We start from the raw sequence: 19,176 nt of genomic DNA on the forward strand, positions 1-19,176 counted from the left end.
TCAGAGCCTGGAGCCTGCATCGGATTATGTGTCTCCCTCGCTCTCTGCCCTCCTCCACTCATGCTCTGTCTCTGTCTCAGAAATAAATAAACATTAAAAAAAATTTTTTTTAAAAGAATGAAAAGGAGAGATCACAACCAACACTGCAGAAATACAAACAATAATAAGAGAATGTTATGAGCAATTATATGCCAATAAAATGAGGAATCTGGAAGAAATGGACAAATTCCTAGAAACATAAACTACCAAAACCGAAACAGGAAGAAATAGAAAATTTGAATACACCCATAACCGGTAAATAAATCAAATTAGTAATCAAAAATCTCCCAAAAAACAAGAGTCCAGGGCCGGCTGGTAATTCTACTAAACATTTAAAGAGTTAACACCTATTCTCTTGAAGTTGTTCCAAAAGAAAATATCTTACGTAATGAGCTAAGGAGATTGATTTGTCTTAGTAAAATACAGAAAGTTACTGAAGAATTTTGAAGAGCAGAAAAGCATAACCAGAGTTTGTGCTATAAACAGTGTTGCATTGGGTACAGAGACAAATGTGTCAGGAGTTGGGGGAAATTGTTAATAAGTTACTGAAATCTCATAGAAAGATGATAAAGAGTAGGTCCAGGGTTATTAGTATTAGAAATGGTAAGAAATATAAACTCAAGAAGTCTTTTGGTTGGAGAGATTGATTGATTTATTTATTTTTATATTTAAATAAATATAGCCCATATATATAAAATATATAATTTGAGACTAATTATTATTCACAACAACTAAATAACATAAACAATACAAAACACTTAAAATTTTTTTTTAATGTTTATTTATTTTTGAGAGAGAGAGAGAGCGAAAGCAGGGGAGAGGCAGAGACAGAGGGAGACACAGAATTCAAAGCAGACTTCAGGCACCAAGCTGTTTGGACAGAGTCTGATGCAGAGCTCGAACCCACAAACTGGAAGATCATGACCTGAGCTGAAGTCAGACACTCAGCCGACTGAGACACCCAGTGTCCCCTGAATACAAAATACTTTTAAACATTAAATCATAAACATAAGTGCCAAATTTTTAAGCAAATGTTGAGTAATTAAGCTAGACTAGACTAAGAAGTTAGTATGAGTGAGACCAAAAATTAGCTCTGAGTTCTCTGACAGCTAAGATAAACAGAATAAAAACAAGTGGAAGCGGGTGAAAATTGTTGGATTATATAGCTTCCAATTGCTATAAGGAGACATATCAGCTTTCTGGGGGAGATATACTGAATTTTACACTGTGTATAAAATCATACACTGAATTATAAATATGTGTCCTAGTCTTGGGGCGCCCGGGTGACTCAGCTGGTTAAGCATCCAACTTCGGCTCAGGTCATGATCTCATGGTTTGTGAGTTCGAGGGCCGCATCAGGCTCTGTGCTGACAGCTCAGAGCCTGGAGCCTGCTTCAGATTCTGTGTGTCCCTCTCTCTCTGCTCCTCCCCTGCTCATGCTCTGTCTCTCTCTGTCTCAAAAGTAAATAAAACATTAAAAAAAATTTTTTTGAAATAGATCTCCTAGCCTTTTATATAAGGAACATTAAGGACTATAATAAACTATACCATAATAGCTATTTAATAAAATCAGCAAAAAATGATTTTTCATGTCAAAAACTTGTATCTTATATCCAAATACCGAATTATTTTTTTTATATGAAGTTTATTGACAAATTGGTTTCCATACAACACCCAGTGCTCATCCCAAAAGGTGCCCTCCTCAATACCCATCACCCACCCGCCCCTCCCTCCCACCCCCCATCAACCCTCAGTTTGTTCTCAGAATTAAAATTGAAGACATTCTACTGTACACCTGTGAGTATTTTCACAGAAAGTAGGAGCAATGGAATCCAAATAATGAGTTTTACAGTGACTTGACTTGATTCAGAAATAGAGCTTGGAAAATAGGAATAGATGATGAGGGTTCCCTTAGACATCCCCTACCCAAACACGAAGTACCTTAGTGAGATCCACTCTACAGCAGTACAGACAGCATGGCAGATAAGAGCTAATGGCATGGACTCTGAAACCAGACAGCCCAAGTCCAACACCCATTTACCAGAGACACTAATGGAAGCAGTGTCATTAGAGCGGCTACTGATACCAAACGGCAAGGTGGTCTCAGGACTGGGATAATCAAGAAAGAAAAGTTCCAGTATGGACTATACTCTCTGCTGGCAAAGAGTTCAAAGTCAATTGCCTGCTACATTAACTATTACACTACTGCCTAGAGGAAGAAATGATTAAGCTATGGCTCCACAACTGGATTTCTCCATTTGATTTTGAAAAATCCGTGTTTCAGGGTATCCAATGAATCTAAATGTGAATATTTTCATTATGAATCTAGTCTGAAATAATTTATTTCCTGATTTTGAATTAGTGTTCCTATGACATGTACAAACTTACCATTTTGCTAAGACAATTGGGCTGGCTGCACCTAATTTCAATTGAATTTTTGGACTTTAAGGATCCAGTTTAGTCAAACTGTTATTTGATCAGGAGTATTTTCAGTGTACTTCTTAGTCTGGCTTGTTATTTTAAGAGTGCAGAGTCATCTTGAATGAGGAGATTATCTTTTGGCAAGTGTATACAATGTGAATTTCTTAATTGCACCCAGAAGCAATGGAAGGAAAACACATTTATTAAATATTTTTAAAGACTGTTTGTTATCTTAACTATATATCAGTAGTTCAAAAAACCACCAACCCCTAATCTTTTGATTCTAGAATCACCTATGACTAGAAGTTTATTACTAGTCTAGAACAACCTAGACTAGGCGTTTATTACGTGAAAAACAACAGCTGTGACTTTTGTACTTCTTCCAGAGCAAGTTATCTTTGCTTGCTAGTAGAATTTGTTGATACTTACCCTGAACAAAGAGTTGATGTCAGTTGACCTCATCTTGTTCTACCCTTTCCAATCCCTAGCCCCCTCCAACATTTGCTACCTTGATTCTGGCTTCTTGATGGATATCCAATGCATACTCTTAACTCACTGCCTTTGCTTAAGGTGTTCTTTTTCTCTCCATCCTCTCCAATCTGAGAAAATTCCACTCCATGTCTCATAATACAGTGCTAACTCCTCTGTTACAGCAGCTGTTATATGCCCTTCCTCCCTGACTTCCTTGAACCCTGCTGAGGCAAAAACTGACTCATTCATCTCTGTATTCCCAGCACCATATTTGTTTGGCAAATAGCAAATATTAAATAAATGTTTATTTAATTAATTCTTCTTATGATATCTAAAGAAGGTTGGAGGGTTGAAATATTATGTCCTTTTCCCAGTAGCATGCTTAGTTTTGACTTTATTCCAGGAACTAAGATGAGTTTCCCATAAGCAGTGGCTTTCTGGACAAAGGGATGGCAGCACAAAGACTCTCTGAAGAAGCAGCATCATGAAACATAGAAAGCAGTAGTAATAGATTCAGACACAGGGGATTAGCGTTCCCTGATAAAACCATGATTATATTAGCTGGTTTTGTGTAAAGTGCTTAAAATCCCTTCTGTCCTGCCTCAGATGGTACAGAACCTTGTAATCTTACCTTTGCCTCTATAGTGGTGTCTCTTCTCATTCAGTGGCAAATGCGTAATAACTCAGACCAGGTAACAAGGTAGACTGGGAGGATGTTTAGTGATTGACATGAGTGTGCTCAAATAAAAATATACAGCTAAAATTAATAGAGCAAGTTAGAATTCTGATGAGGCAATACGAAAAGAGAAGTGATCATAACAGCAAGACTTCCCAGGTACATAACATGTAAAAGGCAAGCGAATGTGTAGGGAGGAGGGCAGGGACTTTGCCTGCAGACAACATAGTCTTCCAATGTAACACTTGCAACAATAGTTGTGTTTCAGTGGATTTTCTAAAGTACTGGAATCTGGGGCCACAAAACAGTAAAGAACTAATGTACCCACTTGGTCTGTAGACGATATCCAACAATTCCACAGACACTAGTTAGAGAACATGAACATGGTACTATTCTAGACTCTAACACCTACAAAATAAAGGGAAAATTGTTAATCCCAAGGGAAAAAAAAAAAACATAATCAGGAGCCAAACAAAGCAAGAGTCACAATCTAATTATTGCCATAATCTTCAAGAATCTGTAGCCAGTGAAAGAAATGGAAAATCCTGCAGGAAATCAGAGAAGCCCACCACTACCTGGCTCCACAGAGCCCCTGTCCTGCCCACCTCACCATCACCTTCCAAAAGTTTATTGGTAAATTGACAAAATTCTCAGAATTCTCAGTGATGTTACGCATGGAGAGAAGAAAGCTGAGTAGATTTTTTTTCTTTCAAAATGGAAGGCACATAAGTGGCTGACAGAAACTCATGAAGCCAGGAAAGAGAACAGAGCTGACTCTTCAAGGGGAGAGCAAGGGGGCTCCTAGGTCACACAGAAATCAAAATCCAAGAGGGCCCCTCACAAGAAAGGAGCAGACCCTCCAAACAGGGAATGGATATGGAATAAGACATTGCACAAAATCTCAGGGGAGGGGCGCCTGGGTGGCTCAGTTGGTTGAGCGTCCGACTTCGGCTCAGGTCATGATCTCACAGTCTGTGGGTTCGAGCCCCACATCGGGCTCTGTGCTGACAGAGCCTGGAGCCTGCTTTCAATCCTGTGTCTCCCTCTCTCTCTGCCCTTCCCCCACCTCACTTTGTCTCACTCTGTCTCTCAAAAATAAGTAAATGTAAAAAAAAAATTAAAAACAAAATCTCAGGGGAAAGAGCAGTCTAGGTACTCAGATTGCACTCCACCTCATCCAAACTTCCCAGCCTTTGTCATTCCCTCAGGCTAAGAAGAGCGAGCAGAACACAAAATTCCTAGTCATCAGTAGGAAAAATATCTCCAATATTATAGGAAGAGAGTTACGTAGCACTCCACTTTCACTTTGTCCAGAGCCACCCAAGCAACATCAAGATGGAGAGAATGTCCCAGAAACTGTGCAAATATACTATACACTGTATGAGGATTCTCCAGAGAAACAGAACCAACAGGAGGCATGGGGTGAGGGTGAAGGCGTGTGCTTGTGTGGAGAAGGAGACAGAGATTGATTTTAAAGAATCAATTAGGGATTTTAAGGAATTAGCTCACACAGTTGTGGGGGTTCACAAATCTAAAATCTGCAAGGTAGGCTGGCAGGCTGGAAATACAGCAAGAAACTGATGTCTTGAGAGTAAAGGCAATCCGGAGGCAAGAATTTCCTTTCTTGAAGGGCCTCAGCTTCTTTCTTTTAAAACCTTCAACTGCTTACATGAATCCCACCCATATAATGGAGATTGTAATGGCTCTACCCAAAGGCTACAGATTTAAATATTCATTACATCTAAAAATACTTTCATGGCAACATTTGGAGTGGTGTTTGTCCAAACAACTGGGCAACATAGCCTAGCGAAGTTGACACATAAAATTAACCGTTGATAAACACACACATAGCCACCTAGAGTAATAATAATAGTTAACATTCATTGCATGGGCTAGGCACTGGCCTTTATAGTTCACAGGTATTTACTCATTCAATTCCCACAGCAACCTTATGAGATAAGTACTATTTATTATCCTGTTTGACAGATTAGAAAATTGAGGCAGGGAGTGCTTCAGTAACTTGTCCAAGGCCACATGGCTAGCAAGTGGCTAAGCCAGCATTAAAATTGGTAGCACTCGCTCAAAACTCATGCATTTTACCACCGACCTAGAAGAAAACGTAACTCCGGAAACAGAAGGACATTCCCTCAATTACTTCATACTAAGAACATCTTCATAAGAGCATGAATACAATAAAATAAGAGCATACCAACAAAATAATAAAGCAATCAAATGAGACAAAAAAGGAAATTACTAGTCTCTGAGAAGAAACTGGAGACTATACAACACGATTATGGAAATAATAAGTAAATTAGAAACAGCAAGTATAGTATAGGCAAAAGTGAACTACTGACACAAAGAAGAAAGAGTTCAGACAATCTAAGTGAATGCAGATGAAAAGGGCAAAGAATTAAAGCAAATCAGAAAAATATTAGAGGCATGAAATATTAAAGAAAAAGATCATAATATTCTTTTTTGTTGTTGTTAAGTTTATTTTCAGAGAGAGAAAAAGAGCACACGTCAGTGAGAGCAGTGAGACATGTGGGGCTCTATCCCATGAACCGTGAGATCATGACTTGACCCAAAATCAAGAGTCAGACTCTCAACAGACTGAGCCACCCAAGTGCCTTGCCCATAATATTCTTGAAGTGGAATTTCCACCTCAGTAATACGTTCACAGACATAATAAAATAGAATTTCCCTAAAATAAAGAGAATAATCTGCAAAACCAAAACAGTTCATGATACTCCAAGAAAATTAGATGTAAGATGATCAACAAGGCATATCCTAACTGAACTACTGAATGTCAAGTATAAAGAAAGACTTTCTCAGATATTCAAGCAAAAACGCAAAACACATACAAGCAAGGGGAAAAACTGTCCCACCTCAGAATTCTCCAGGATACCCGAGGCAATGGAGCAATATCCACAAAGTCCTGGGAAAATGAAGCGTAATTTTAAAATACTTTAACTAATCAAGATGTTGTTCGAGCTCAGAAGCCCCTGACAGATATATGCTAGCATGAAAGAACTCAAGGAATGCAGTATGCCTGTTTTCTTCTTAAGGAAAATAATGTGCTTGACAATGATATCCAGCCGAATCAGAGATGAAAGATAAACAAGAAAGGCAAAGCTAGGTTAAAAGGCTCGTGGTGAACAATGAATTTGTTTAAATATAGAACGAACAGTAGACAACTAATGGAAATATGGTAGTAAAATTAAATGTGAATGTTATAAACCTCAATAATGTTCAAATAATTGTATAACTAAGAAAATTGGGAGGTGGGGGGAAGGGGTAATGGGAGGAAGTTAATGCCCTCATCTTTCAAAATAGAGAATAAATAGATATTGTCTGAATATCTATTGTTTTAAGTATTACATGCTAGCCTCTAACGTTTATTCCTAAATCTTGTTTTTGAAAATTAATAGATTCTTTTATAGAAAAAAGTATCTTGTGAAGAAATTTTTCACTTTTGTTTTGACTTCTACTTAAGACAAATAAAATATAAATTACTACCTGTCATTAAAAATACTTGTAAGGGTCCAATCCTATTTTCGTAACTTTTACTCACCTGCTCTACTCTTCGATTGATATAATATGCCTAGAGCAACACTCATAATGATGTTCTTTCAATGCATAGGGTGGCAATTTCTGAGTTTTGAGTAATTTTTTAAAAAATATATTATTGAACTTTTCTGCATTGCTTTATTCCTTATAAAGAGTACATCATGTCTTATTTTTCAAAACAAACAGGCAACTCTTTTCCCTTTAAAAATTGTGAGCAGTATATCAAGATGTTACCAGTGGTTCATTCTAGGTTATGATAAAATTGAGTGATAGCAATTTTTTCTTTGTACTTTTCTGTAAGCTTTTAATTTACAAACATAAATAATGATTTACTAACTACTTACTTTTCCACCATTCTACTTCTCATACATATGTATTTTATTAATATGTATATTTTCACAAAGTTGATGCTCTGGGAAATAAAGCACATAAAGAGCATAAATATCTCAAATGAAACAAATAAAGAATGTAAGTATCCCAAACCCTGCAATGTTCAAGGAGAAAGCATGTCAGTAAGTGCATGATCTTACCAGGAACACTAAGTTAGCAATTAATGAATGACATGGAAAAAGTGAGTAATGAGTTCTTTGACCACTTGTCTATCTCATTATTGTTTATTACTCAATCCTATGAAAGAGCCAACAGGGAAGAAATTGTGAAGAAAAAGCTGTCCTTATTGTTACCTCATATACCACGTCATCAACAAAGAAACAAACAAAAAATTAATCTAAAATGCCGCCCTTTAGGTATGGAATTTTACAAGCTGGAGAGGGATATAAATACATATCTGCTTATATTAAAATAACCACAATAACAGTAATAATAAAAGGATAAACTGAGAGCCTAAAAAGTAACAGTAAAGAAGGAAACAGAGGGGCTGGGAGTGAAACTACATTCCTTTGAATACATTATGTTTTGAATGTTTGCATTTGGAATATGTATTTTACATAATGTTAAATAAAACATAAAAAGCAATCCCTAAAACTCAAGAGCAAAATGAGCAAATGAACCATGTGTATAAAAGTTGGTAGCATAACCATACAGAGAAAAAACTTTTAAGTGACTTTAAAACACTGTAAGTTTACTGAACAGACCTAATGTGGTATGTCCTAAGGACAAAAGGAATTGTAAATAAACACTCTTGATCTGCTTCCAATAACTGTACTGTTAATTATGTTGGCATTGTGTATTGAGATAAAGCAAATGAGTAATCATATTGATGTCACTGGGAACTGGGACTTTTTGGCATGGAAGAAAAGGTGCAAGGGAAGACCGTAAGAGTGTCCTGATTTGGATAGAAAGTGTCAGCATACGTTCATTCACAATTTTATATACACCCACACCCACTTACACATTTTCATCTCTATTCATTGAAAAGATCTTGAAACAATGAAGAACTCTGTGGCGATGTGCACCCATAATGCCCAGATTATAATCTCTAATTATCATTTCTAATTCAAAGGAAACAAGACCTCCTTAAATGCAAATTGCAGGTCTGAGACAGGAAATATAAAAGGTAAACGTGAAATATCTTGTCAGACGAAAAAACAAAAAGCCATTAAAGCCCATTTAAGGCATATCAAAAGCTTCAGGAGCCAATTTTGAAAAGTCCTGCTGGCCAAGAATTGGGATAATCTAAGCATCAATTAGAAGGCTTCCTTCTGTCCTTCTTCAAAGGAGTGAAATACTTCAAATGTGTTTAAGTCCACGAAGTCATAATAATCCTAAATTTGGGGAGAGGAGGCCACATACGAATGTGTTAACTTACTAAATCATTATTTTAAAAATTGGCAAAGGGAAGTAATTAAGCATTTATCCCATGTTTGCTATATCAGCTCTTAGAGTAATTAAATAGTTGTTGAGAAAAAAGTTGCTCTTTATATGGAAGAAATAGTCTAGCTAATAAATTAAGAATCAATGACAAAATCAGAATAAGACTATTTTGAAAGTACTAATGAATTAATGGATCTAGAAAATGATCATCAATATCTGCTAACATCTCAAAGGGAGGAACAACCAGATATCATGCATTTCGTAACAACACATGGTCTTGTCAGAAAACCTGAACCCACATAGGATGAAGCTTCTAGGTACCATTACCAATTAACAGGGAAGAGGACAGAGGAACAAGGTAAAAGAAACCATCAGGAGGCAATCAGCAAACTCCAGGATGTAGTACACTTTACTGACCAGTTTTATCCATAAACTACAAGAAGGGAGCAGTGATGGAGAGAGGAGAGCTATTGGTTAGGGTACATTTAAGAAATAAGTGAACCAATTTCAGTGTATGGACTTCATTACAATTCTGATTTCAACTATTAAACTCTGTGGAGGAGGGGTTTATGAAACAATGAGGGATACTTGAACATTAACCAGATATTTAATGCGATAAGGACTTATTTGATATTATTTTTAGGTGGAATAATGGCACGGTTCTGCTTTTATATTTTTTAATCCTTACCATCTTTATAGACATGTTGAAATATTCACCATTGAAATGATATCTGGAATTTGCTTTAAAATAATCCGAGTGGAGGGGAAATAGGAAAGGTTTCTCCGTAAAACTTGCAAGTGGTTTCAAGTGAATGATTCTCTCTACTTTTGTATATAATTTCCCACATAAGAAGTTATAAATACAAAAATAGAATGCCTCACCCTGTGAGGATGGCTGTAAAGAAATGAGATAGAGATGTGGGAATTTCAAAATTCAGGACTATTTAAGAAAGAACAGCAAATATGAGAGGAAAAAACATTACTGACTTAAGTGAATTGCAAAAAAAATGTTATTTCCTTTATGCGGTATACTAAACACATCAGAATTAATTGAAAAATGTAATACTTACTTAGCAAAGAGGAGAAAACAGCTGCACCCAAGATACCTCATTTGATTCATTTAGAGATGAAAGAAATGTGTCTGCAAGGTGAAACCATGGACTCATGGAAAGCTGTGATTTCTGTACAGACGTTATTTGTCTAATAGTTTCATATTGTTAATGACCATCCAGTTAGCATCTTCATTACACTTATTCTCATATACAGGAGAAATCAGTGGATGATCTGTAGAATCCTTTAAAGACATCCAGTAAGGATCCTGTACACGGTCTCGCCGGTGTCTTAGTCTTCAGCGAGAAAGGGTAGGAGAGAACAGAAAACGTCCTCTTCCAACCCCTGTTCCTGGATGTGTGAAGGAAGAGGATTTTGCTAGCTTGGAACAAAAGATATACTAGGATGGCACTGATACAAAAGTTCTTCGTGTATCGCCACGTTTAAATTCTCCTTTCTCCAAAATGTAAAATACATCTGCTTTCCATCCTCTGAAATGCTATGGGACTGAAAATCCTTTTGTAATGCTGGAGAAACTCCAGTATTCTATCTGGTTTGGGAGAAGGATGCTCTGCTCATAGAAGATACTATATCTCAGAAATACTTAAGACACTGCAGATGAGATAGAAGGGGGGAAAAAAAGCCTTTTCCTTCCATTTGAAATGCTCTTCTTAGCATAATTTCCGACGACAATATCTTAATACCTTAAGTTATTTGGCCATCCTTAAAAGTGCAACTTATCCTGACGTCTCAAGGGACAAAAAAGTTACGGAAGTCCGAGGAATGAGTCACTTTGCTCAATTTTGATGAGTAATCTCAGGTGTCATGGAACCTCGTTCCGAAGGAGAGGGGAGGGGGCGTCAGCTCTGCAGACGGAAGAAGACGGGCCGCTCGGGATTGGATGGCGAGATCTCGATTTTCCCAAAGTTGCGTCATTTCGAACCCAATTGGGTCCAGATGTTATGGGCACCGACGGGTTACCGTCTCGGAAACTCTCAATCAGACGCAAGCGAAAGGAGAGGAGGCGGTTAATTAAATATTGAGCAGAAAGTCGCGTGGGGAGCGTGTCACGTGGGCCTCGGGGCTCGTCGGGGCTCAGATAAATACCGCGCGGCACCGAGCGGGCAAAAGAGCGCGCCGCTGCCTCCACCACCACCTCGGAGACCGAGAGCGCAGAGCGCCCCGCGTGCGCTCAGAGCAGCCAGAGGAATCCTTCGGGCCTGCCCGCCGCAGTAAGTGCCCGCGCCGCGCATCGCTCCGAGGTGGCGGCTGGCCACGCTGGATGGGCCGCTGGAGCTAGGGACAATGGGAGGACTGCGGGGGGACAGCGGGGCGACGGGTATCCCAAACGCCAAAGCCCCTCGTTGTTACCCACCTGCAGAGCCTGCTGGCTTGAAGGTATGGATCGGTGGGTCTGGGGCGGAAGGAGTCGGGTTCCAGGGAGAAGGGGATTTGAGAAGCTTTGGGGCATGATTATCTTTCCTAAGGCGTACAAGGTATCCTTTAGGCTTTTTATCCCTCGGTTCAATCGGCCCTGATTTGGCTGTGAGACCAGAAATTATGCTGCCCAAACTCTTGGATAACCATCCCCAATATGTACATTTTTTCTTCCCCACAATTCCCAGAAATCCAACATGAAAATCCTCGTGGCCTTGGCCGTCTTTTTTCTCATCTCCACTCAACTGTTCGCAGAAGAAATCGGAGATAACGATGATCTGAATTATTGGTCCGACTGGTCCGACAGCGACCAGATCAAGGTGAGAACGGGTCTCCAGCCGGCGCGCGCCGTTTTTCCGGGCCTAGGGGGCCATCACTTCCCCTGCGATAACATTCTAGTTAGCCTGGAAGACACCGTGACCGCGACCAGAGGCGGTGGAGGCGCGCGGGGAAGGGGGGTGGGGGTGTAAAGGAACGCCATTCCCTGGGGCCCGCACGAGATTTTTGTGCTCAGGATCCCAAGTTTCCTCCCGGGGTCTGCGCCGTCGGGTCTCGGGAACTCCCGGGGGGAGGGGGGTCCTCATAAGGCTGAAAACCTCACAAGGTTTCATCCTGGGGTAACGGAGATTTCGGGGACTCCAGTCTAGCTGCAAGGACCGGGCGTTTGGAAACGGCTGGGCAGCGGCAGAAGGGGCGCGCCCAACGCTGGTAGAAGCAGGGGCAAAGGGCAAGTTGCTGGGGGCTTCGAAGGGCGGGGTGGGTGGGAAGGTAGCTTCCAGCCTTGACTTTTATTTTGCTGACCCGAGGACGGAGCCGCAAGTTTTCCTTTACTGGGCTCGCAAGCTATTCCTGCAAGGGGGCGCGCCTCGAGGGAACAGTAAAAGTCTCGCGGTGCAGGTCTCCAGTAAAGCGTTGTCATTCCCTCCCCACTCCCGCCACACACCTGTGTGCGTTTAGGGCGGTCAGGCGTCTCCAAAGCCTGCGCCAGAGTCCAGAGAAAGTCAGGTGGCCGCGCGACAGATGAGCGGGGGGTCTCCAAGCTAGGAGCAAAAAGCGGAAAGCGTGCAGAGCTGGGGGACGCCGCGCCGCCTGCTAACCATCGGGGGCGGGGCTGGGGGGTGGAGGCGCGGCTAGAACCGAGTTCCGCCGGGAGGGGTGTAGGAAGGGAGCTCCCTGGCTAGGACCCCACTCCGCCCCGGCGCGGGGAAGCCGGGCTTCCTCTCGCCTCCCTGTGGGGCGAGCTTCCGGGCCCTGGCGGCCGTGGTGCCCGCAGCCGAGCTTCTCCCAAGGCTGGCGCTCACCACTGGAATGACTCGGGTTTCCCGGCGCCACGCGCTGGTTGCCTACACGCTCGTTTGTCTGTGCGTCCGCCCCCAGGAGGAGCTGCCCGAGCCCTTTGAGCATCTTCTGCAGAGAATCGCCCGGAGACCCAAGCCTCAGCAGTTCTTCGGATTAATGGGCAAACGGGATGCTGGTGAGATGGGCAGCCATCCCTCTCTCTGTCTCTCTGAGCAGTCGCCCTCTCTCCCCGTCGCCGCTTCTCAGAGCTCCCAGTCTCTCTTGCTCTTTGAGTAGAAGTTTCCATCCTAAAATGGATATATCCCCGAGGAGCGACTCTGGCCTTCACCCACCAACACACACACCAGTCCGCGGAGGGAGGGAGAGATCGTTTGCGCGTGCCTCACACAATTAGAGTGACCCAAATCAAGAACGGGGACCAGCCTTAGCTGAGCTCTGCCTTGACTGAAGATCCAAAATGACAAAGTGGAAGGCGCGGGGCCTCCAGGGGGTCTAACTGCCTGTGGAAACCCATTTTAGACCATTGGGGTTAGATTAGATTCAGGTGCCTCATGTCTCGTGATAGAAATATTGTTACCTTTTATTTGTCACATCAGTGGAACGTGCAAATAGTTAATGTCAATTCATCTTTTGTCAGATTCCTCAATTGAAAAACAAGTGGCCCTGTTAAAGGCTCTTTATGGTAAACATTTCTATAAATCTTTATTTTACTAATGTGAATGCACATGTAGGAAAAGTGAAGAAAGTCTTTTATGGGCTGAAATAGATTCTTGGTCATACCTGTTTAATAAAACTATAGACTTGTATCCATCTCTGAATGTCAAATAGTAGTCCCGCCCGGAGATATGGTTCTTATATGAAAACAGGTGGTGTGGCCTAACAGTTACTGTTAGGCTTCAGGGGCCTAATAGTTCTGGGTTTGAATCTGGCCCATAGAAGGCCCTCAAAAATACTCCCTTTGGAATATTTTTGGTTGCTATTCTGTTTTTATCATTAACAATTTGGTTAGCATTTATGGTTCTGCTATATTCCTCAGGATAGTACATCAATGGGAAATGTTAGGTATTTTAAAAATCAACATTTTATAATTCTCTTTTAAAAATGTAGCGTCTTTAAAACAAATCTGTTGCTCTGCTAACTTGGCCTTTCTTTCTTCTAGGGCATGGCCAGATCTCTCATAAAAGTAAGTTTCTAATTATTTTGAATAATTTTGACATTTACCAATGCAAAGGTAAATTAGATTGAATTTCATTTTATATCTTCTGTAATAACTTAGGACTTAGTATTTTTAATGAAGACGGTATTAGAAGGGGGGAGACTCCTATTAATCATATCCAGAATAGGTTTGTTCAAAGCTGTTTTTTAGACCTGGCTACTTACCAAAATGATGCATTATGTTAAAAATCCTTTTAACTCCTACCTAACCTGTTGCTGAATTCCTTATCCATGGAAACTGTGAGATAATAAATGTTTATTGTTGTTTAAGCTGCAAAAAAAAAAAAAAAAAAAAGAAGAAATCCTTTAACTCCTATAAATTGTTAGTTTTAGATAAGAATTTCAGTCCAAGGGTAAAAATCCACAACAGAGTCCTCTCCTTTCACACACACCCTCTCCCATCCCTTACCACCTCCACTGCAAAAATAAAAACAATAAGCATTTATAGGCATCTCCTAACATTTCAGTCTGCTAGGTCTCCTGAGGACATCATGTATTAGGGTCATCCAGCAGCCAATTGAGAGAATCGAGTGAACGAGTAGAGAATCCATAGTAAAGAGAGCTAGAAATGCAGTTTTTTGATCCCATAATTGATCTATCAAAGTGCAGGGAAACATTTCATAGGGCAGTGGAGATAGCAGACTTGTGGCACTTGACGTTCATTAGATCTTAGTTTTCCAGTTAGTAGAGCTCAAGTTGACAGGAAGTCCCCCCGGGTCCATCTCAATCCTACTCACTTACCCCAGGGTCCACTCACATCTCCTACTTGGACTTGGGTTCACTGGTTGGCAGAGGAGGTCACGTTTAAACAGCAGTCCTATTCTCAAATAATACAGTTTAAACCACAAGACTTTTTGCCACTAAAGTTGAAATAGTAAGCTTTCCCGAAAGCTTTATGATTGAAAATAAATCTTATTCCTATTTACATTGTAAAGATTTGACTTTGAAGGGAATTGTATATAGCAAAATTCTATATAATGAAAATAAATGTGCTCTATTAGTGTGAAAACACACTTTTCCAAAAGGAGTATTTTTTAAAATCCAACAAAATAGAAATAGTGACCTTCTAGAAGTTTATAATCATCAGGTGCAAGGATCTACTCAACTAAGGTTCAGCTCCTGAGAAATAACAACGTAGTCAGAGACACGAGGACATCTACTTGGATACTTCTGTTTGTGAAGTTAACCCCCTAAAAGTCAAAGCTAGCTTAAATAGCAACAATATTTAAAACATATATGAGCAGATAGAATGTAATATGAATAAAGTGTACTTGCTAATATTTAGACATAGAATTAAGAAAAATGCTTTCTTTTGTATTGTTTAATGTCATTTGTAAGACTTATTAGGAATCATCATTTCTTCAGTCTCCCCAAAACTTGAAATGGTTATGTATTTATTATATAGGCATATGTTCAAAAGCTTGCTTTTCTTCGGTACAAGTTTTAACCGTTGATTTCCTCGAAGATCTACATATTGAAATACCCCTAAATGTATTTTTCCAGGGCATAAAACAGATTCCTTTGTTGGACTAATGGGCAAAAGAGCTTTAAATTCTGGTATGTATAAAACCATGACTGAAAATAGACAATATCTTAAATCTATATTTTTTTCTAAAGCTTAATTTTCAAAGTACTAAAAAGGCATAATAAATTCAAAATGAGTATTTGTGATGAAAAAAATGTAACTGCAATAAATAAGTCCAGGCATGGATTTGTAGCTGATTAAGCTAATATCACCCAGGATGCATCGATCTTTCTCAAACCATCAGCCTTCCCAGCATCTTTCCCACGTAATCCTTACTTAACCTGAATCCTTGGGCTAGTCTACTACTCTTCCCCTTATATTTGTTACATCAGCCACACTTAACTTCACTGAACTAAGAGAGGAAGGGTATGTGGTGAAATAAGACCAGGTTTCACTTACTACCAAGGTAATTTGAAAGTCTTAGAACACACTACATCCGGCAGTCTTTCAGCACAACATAAACAAAACACTATTTCCATTTATGCAGATCACTTGCTCTTTATGAAGTTGTAAAGACTCAAACTCGAAACATCCTGATGGATGTTTGAGAGTATGAGAATGACCTAGTCCATTCCAGTGCCTTCAAAAAGGAACATGATCAAGCCACCCCGCAGGGCTGCGATCCCTTCCGGCTGCAAAACTGAGCGTGAAGGGATGCCACAGTTCTCTTAACCCAGTTTAATCTTGGATAAGTCTTTCACTTACCATAAGGCTGCATATTTCCTTGCCTCTCTTTAGTTTGTCTTCTGTGAAAAGGCCTCATATGTAGATCTGAAAACCTACTCACCATACCATTTTTCAATGTGAAGTAATTCCTATATCCTTTTCATAGAGACTGATTTTTTTGTAAAGCACATTCAGCTTTTATAATGATTAGGTTCCTTAGGAAAGCTATTCAAACTATTTTACGTTCAGTGGAAAGAGAATTATAGTACTAATCAAGTAATTAATTAGAAAGCAACTGCATGACTCAATCATTTAGAATATTGCAAGTTTTTAGAAAATCTGTAACTAAGAAGTGCTGGCATAATTATCTGAAAAATTTATGTGAAAGTGATGTATCCCTACTATGGGTTCCGTACCTTCCAAATCTAGATATGACATTTGTATACCCGTGTCAGTAATTTTGGGGCTGCTCAAGTTAAAATTTTAAAGAAGTTAACAATGTGCCTAATGAAAAGCTTGAAATTATCTTACCACATGCTATCCTCTAGCTTTTGGAAATGGAATATAAATTTAAACCACCCTGGCTTTACTTGTAACAGAAATGTTCACCAGCTCTTATACAACTGTGGTCTTCTTGATAATCCTATTAGTCACCAGCTATCTATTTCCAGAATTAATACAGCTATCAGAACATGGTTAACTTTACAAATAATACAGATATTGCGCAATTTACACAGATCAAATGCTTTTAAATGTAGGTAGGGTAATCATATAATTACAGATAAATAGAATCACTAGAATGAATCAGAATCAATTTATGACTAAATCTTCACTCCTCCATTTCAGTTAAGAAACTGTAAAAGGGAAAAATGGGCAAAAACGTAACCTACACTCAGATCTTTTCATATGACCAGCTGAGGCAAGGTTGTGATTGTGTTCTGCAGACATCTGATTCTTAGCCTTTTGTGGTCACAGACCCCTCTGACAATCTGAGAAATCTAGAGCCCTGCTTTGTCGAGAACGCCTCATTAGCTTATGAACACAAAAATTGACATATAGTTGTGGAGAGTTCAAGGACCAGGTAAAAAAAATTCTGCTTCCGGGGAAGAGGCTATTATGTTCCAGCTGACACTAATGAGTCTTTGGTTAGTTTGCATTATTTCACCTCACTTCCCTGAGGGTCAGATCCTGTTACCTGAAGCTTGTCAGGAACTGAACTTGGGTTTGCCCTCCTCTTCCTCCTTCTCCTTATACAAACAAAGCAGGGTGAGAAATGGACTTTTCCTTCTCTGACAACTGCAGACCTCCTTGAAATTGCATATAATTTAATAATAATATGTAATATAGTATAATTCTGGCTTTTTTTTAAGTCCAGATAGAGTATTTAAATTACTTGCTAGCCATATGTTAAGTACCTTTGGAGCATTGATTAATCTTTCACAGGCCATTAGGCTGCTAGGAGGTAAGTTAAACTGTGTTGTATGTGGGTGGCACAATTGCCCTACCTACTGACAATGAACAAGGACAGTCCATCACTGGAAGGTATCCACAAGACAGGAGACCCTTACAGCCTTAGGTACTCCTATAACAAGGATCCAGAAACTTTTTCTGTAAAGAGTCAGATAGCAAATATTTCAGATTTTGTGAGCTGTGCAGTCTCCGTATCAACTACTCCTATCTGTCAATAAAATACTAAAGTAGCCATAGTACATGGGTGTGGCCATGTTCCAGTAAGACATTCTTTTCTTTATTTAAAAAAACTGTTTTAATGTTTATTTATTTTTGAGGGAGAGACAGAGTGCAAATCGGGGAGGGGCAGAGGGAGAAGAAGAAGGAGACAGAATCGGAGGCAGGCCCTAGGCTCCGAGCTGTCAGCCCAGAGCCCAATGCAGGGTTCAAACCCACAAGCTGTGAGATCATGACCTGAGCTGAAGTTGGACGCTTAACCAACTGAGCCACCCAGGCGCCCCAAGATGTTATTTTCAAGAAAAGGTGGTGGGCTGGATTTGTCCCATGACCTGTAGTTTGTTGACTCTGTCCTAGAATAGAAGTCTCACATTTTGCTTTTATCCTGCTACTGTTTCTATTCCTGTACTTGAGGAATTATCCATTCTATAAATCACCAAGGGGCCTGCCCCTACTTAAGAAAGTTGTTGGGGAGTAACACTGCAACAGATTGTGGGAATGTGCTTTGGGGGCACAAAGTATATGGCAGATAAGCTGAACAACCAAGAATTCTGTGGTTAGAACACTTCCAGTCAGGATGGAGACTGAAGCAAGATTGGAGGACATGCAAATAAAATTCCTAGAAATACTTCAGTGGAGGGGGGAAAGTCATTATGAGTTTTTAATAAATTCCCCTATGTCTTGAAGTTTATTTATCTCAGTGAATCCTCTTAAAAAACTCTCTACGTTCTCTTTGTTCTCAGTGGCTTACGAAAGGCGTGCGATGCAGGATTATGAAAGAAGACGTAAATAAACCAGCTAATGTGTAATTTATTGAGCTTCATTTGTGTCAGTGGCCAGTGAAAGGTAAAATGAGACATGCACTATGAGGAATAATTATTTAATAACAATTGTTTTGAGTTGAAAACTCAAAAACTGTTTTTCATATCGTGCCAATATGTGTTGTGAAAGTGTGTTAGAATTCTAATAGGACTCCCTCAGACATAGAAGCCAGTGGTAATTTCTCAACAAGGCACAGTGTTCAATGAAAGTGAAATACAGTCTTCAAAGAAAGAAGTCATTTTTGTTCCTTGGAAGCAGTCACGTCAGCCACTGCTAAAGGAAAGGAAACTCACAGACAGGCTTGTGCTTCATCTGTTTTCATGGTGGAAATGTACTAAGATTTGGTATAAAACTGTACCCCTGCAGCATGTTTCATGTGTTGTGACTATATAGAGATGTTTTTAAAGTTTTAATGTGATTCTAAGGTCTTCACTTCATTGTATAATGCGTTGTGAGTTAACATTTTAAATAAAAGAAAAATTACCTTGAAGATTGGGTTTTATTCTTTCATTAATATTTCTCAAACCAG

The 19,176-nt window shown here is 39.7% G+C and overlaps 1 protein-coding gene across 1 annotated transcript; it reads left to right on the forward strand.

Annotated features, from left to right (window-relative positions):
* Window positions 1-11,631: 11,631 nt before the first annotated feature.
* On the forward strand, window positions 11,632-18,618 carry TAC1 (tachykinin precursor 1). The gene is made up of 6 exons (XM_047094736.1): window positions 11,632-11,754; window positions 12,812-12,908; window positions 13,371-13,415; window positions 13,893-13,916; window positions 15,452-15,505; window positions 18,569-18,618. The coding sequence occupies exons 1-6, from the start codon at window positions 11,632-11,634 to the stop codon at window positions 18,616-18,618; spliced, it is 393 nt and encodes a 130-aa protein (XP_046950692.1).
* The last annotated feature ends 558 nt before the right edge of the window (window positions 18,619-19,176 follow it).

This window comes from Lynx rufus, unplaced genomic scaffold (genome assembly GCF_022079265.1).
Source record: "Lynx rufus isolate CCGP_SWC_20201006 ecotype Redwood Valley unplaced genomic scaffold, mLynRuf1.p SCAF_4, whole genome shotgun sequence".
Lineage (NCBI taxonomy): Eukaryota > Metazoa > Chordata > Mammalia > Carnivora > Felidae > Lynx > Lynx rufus.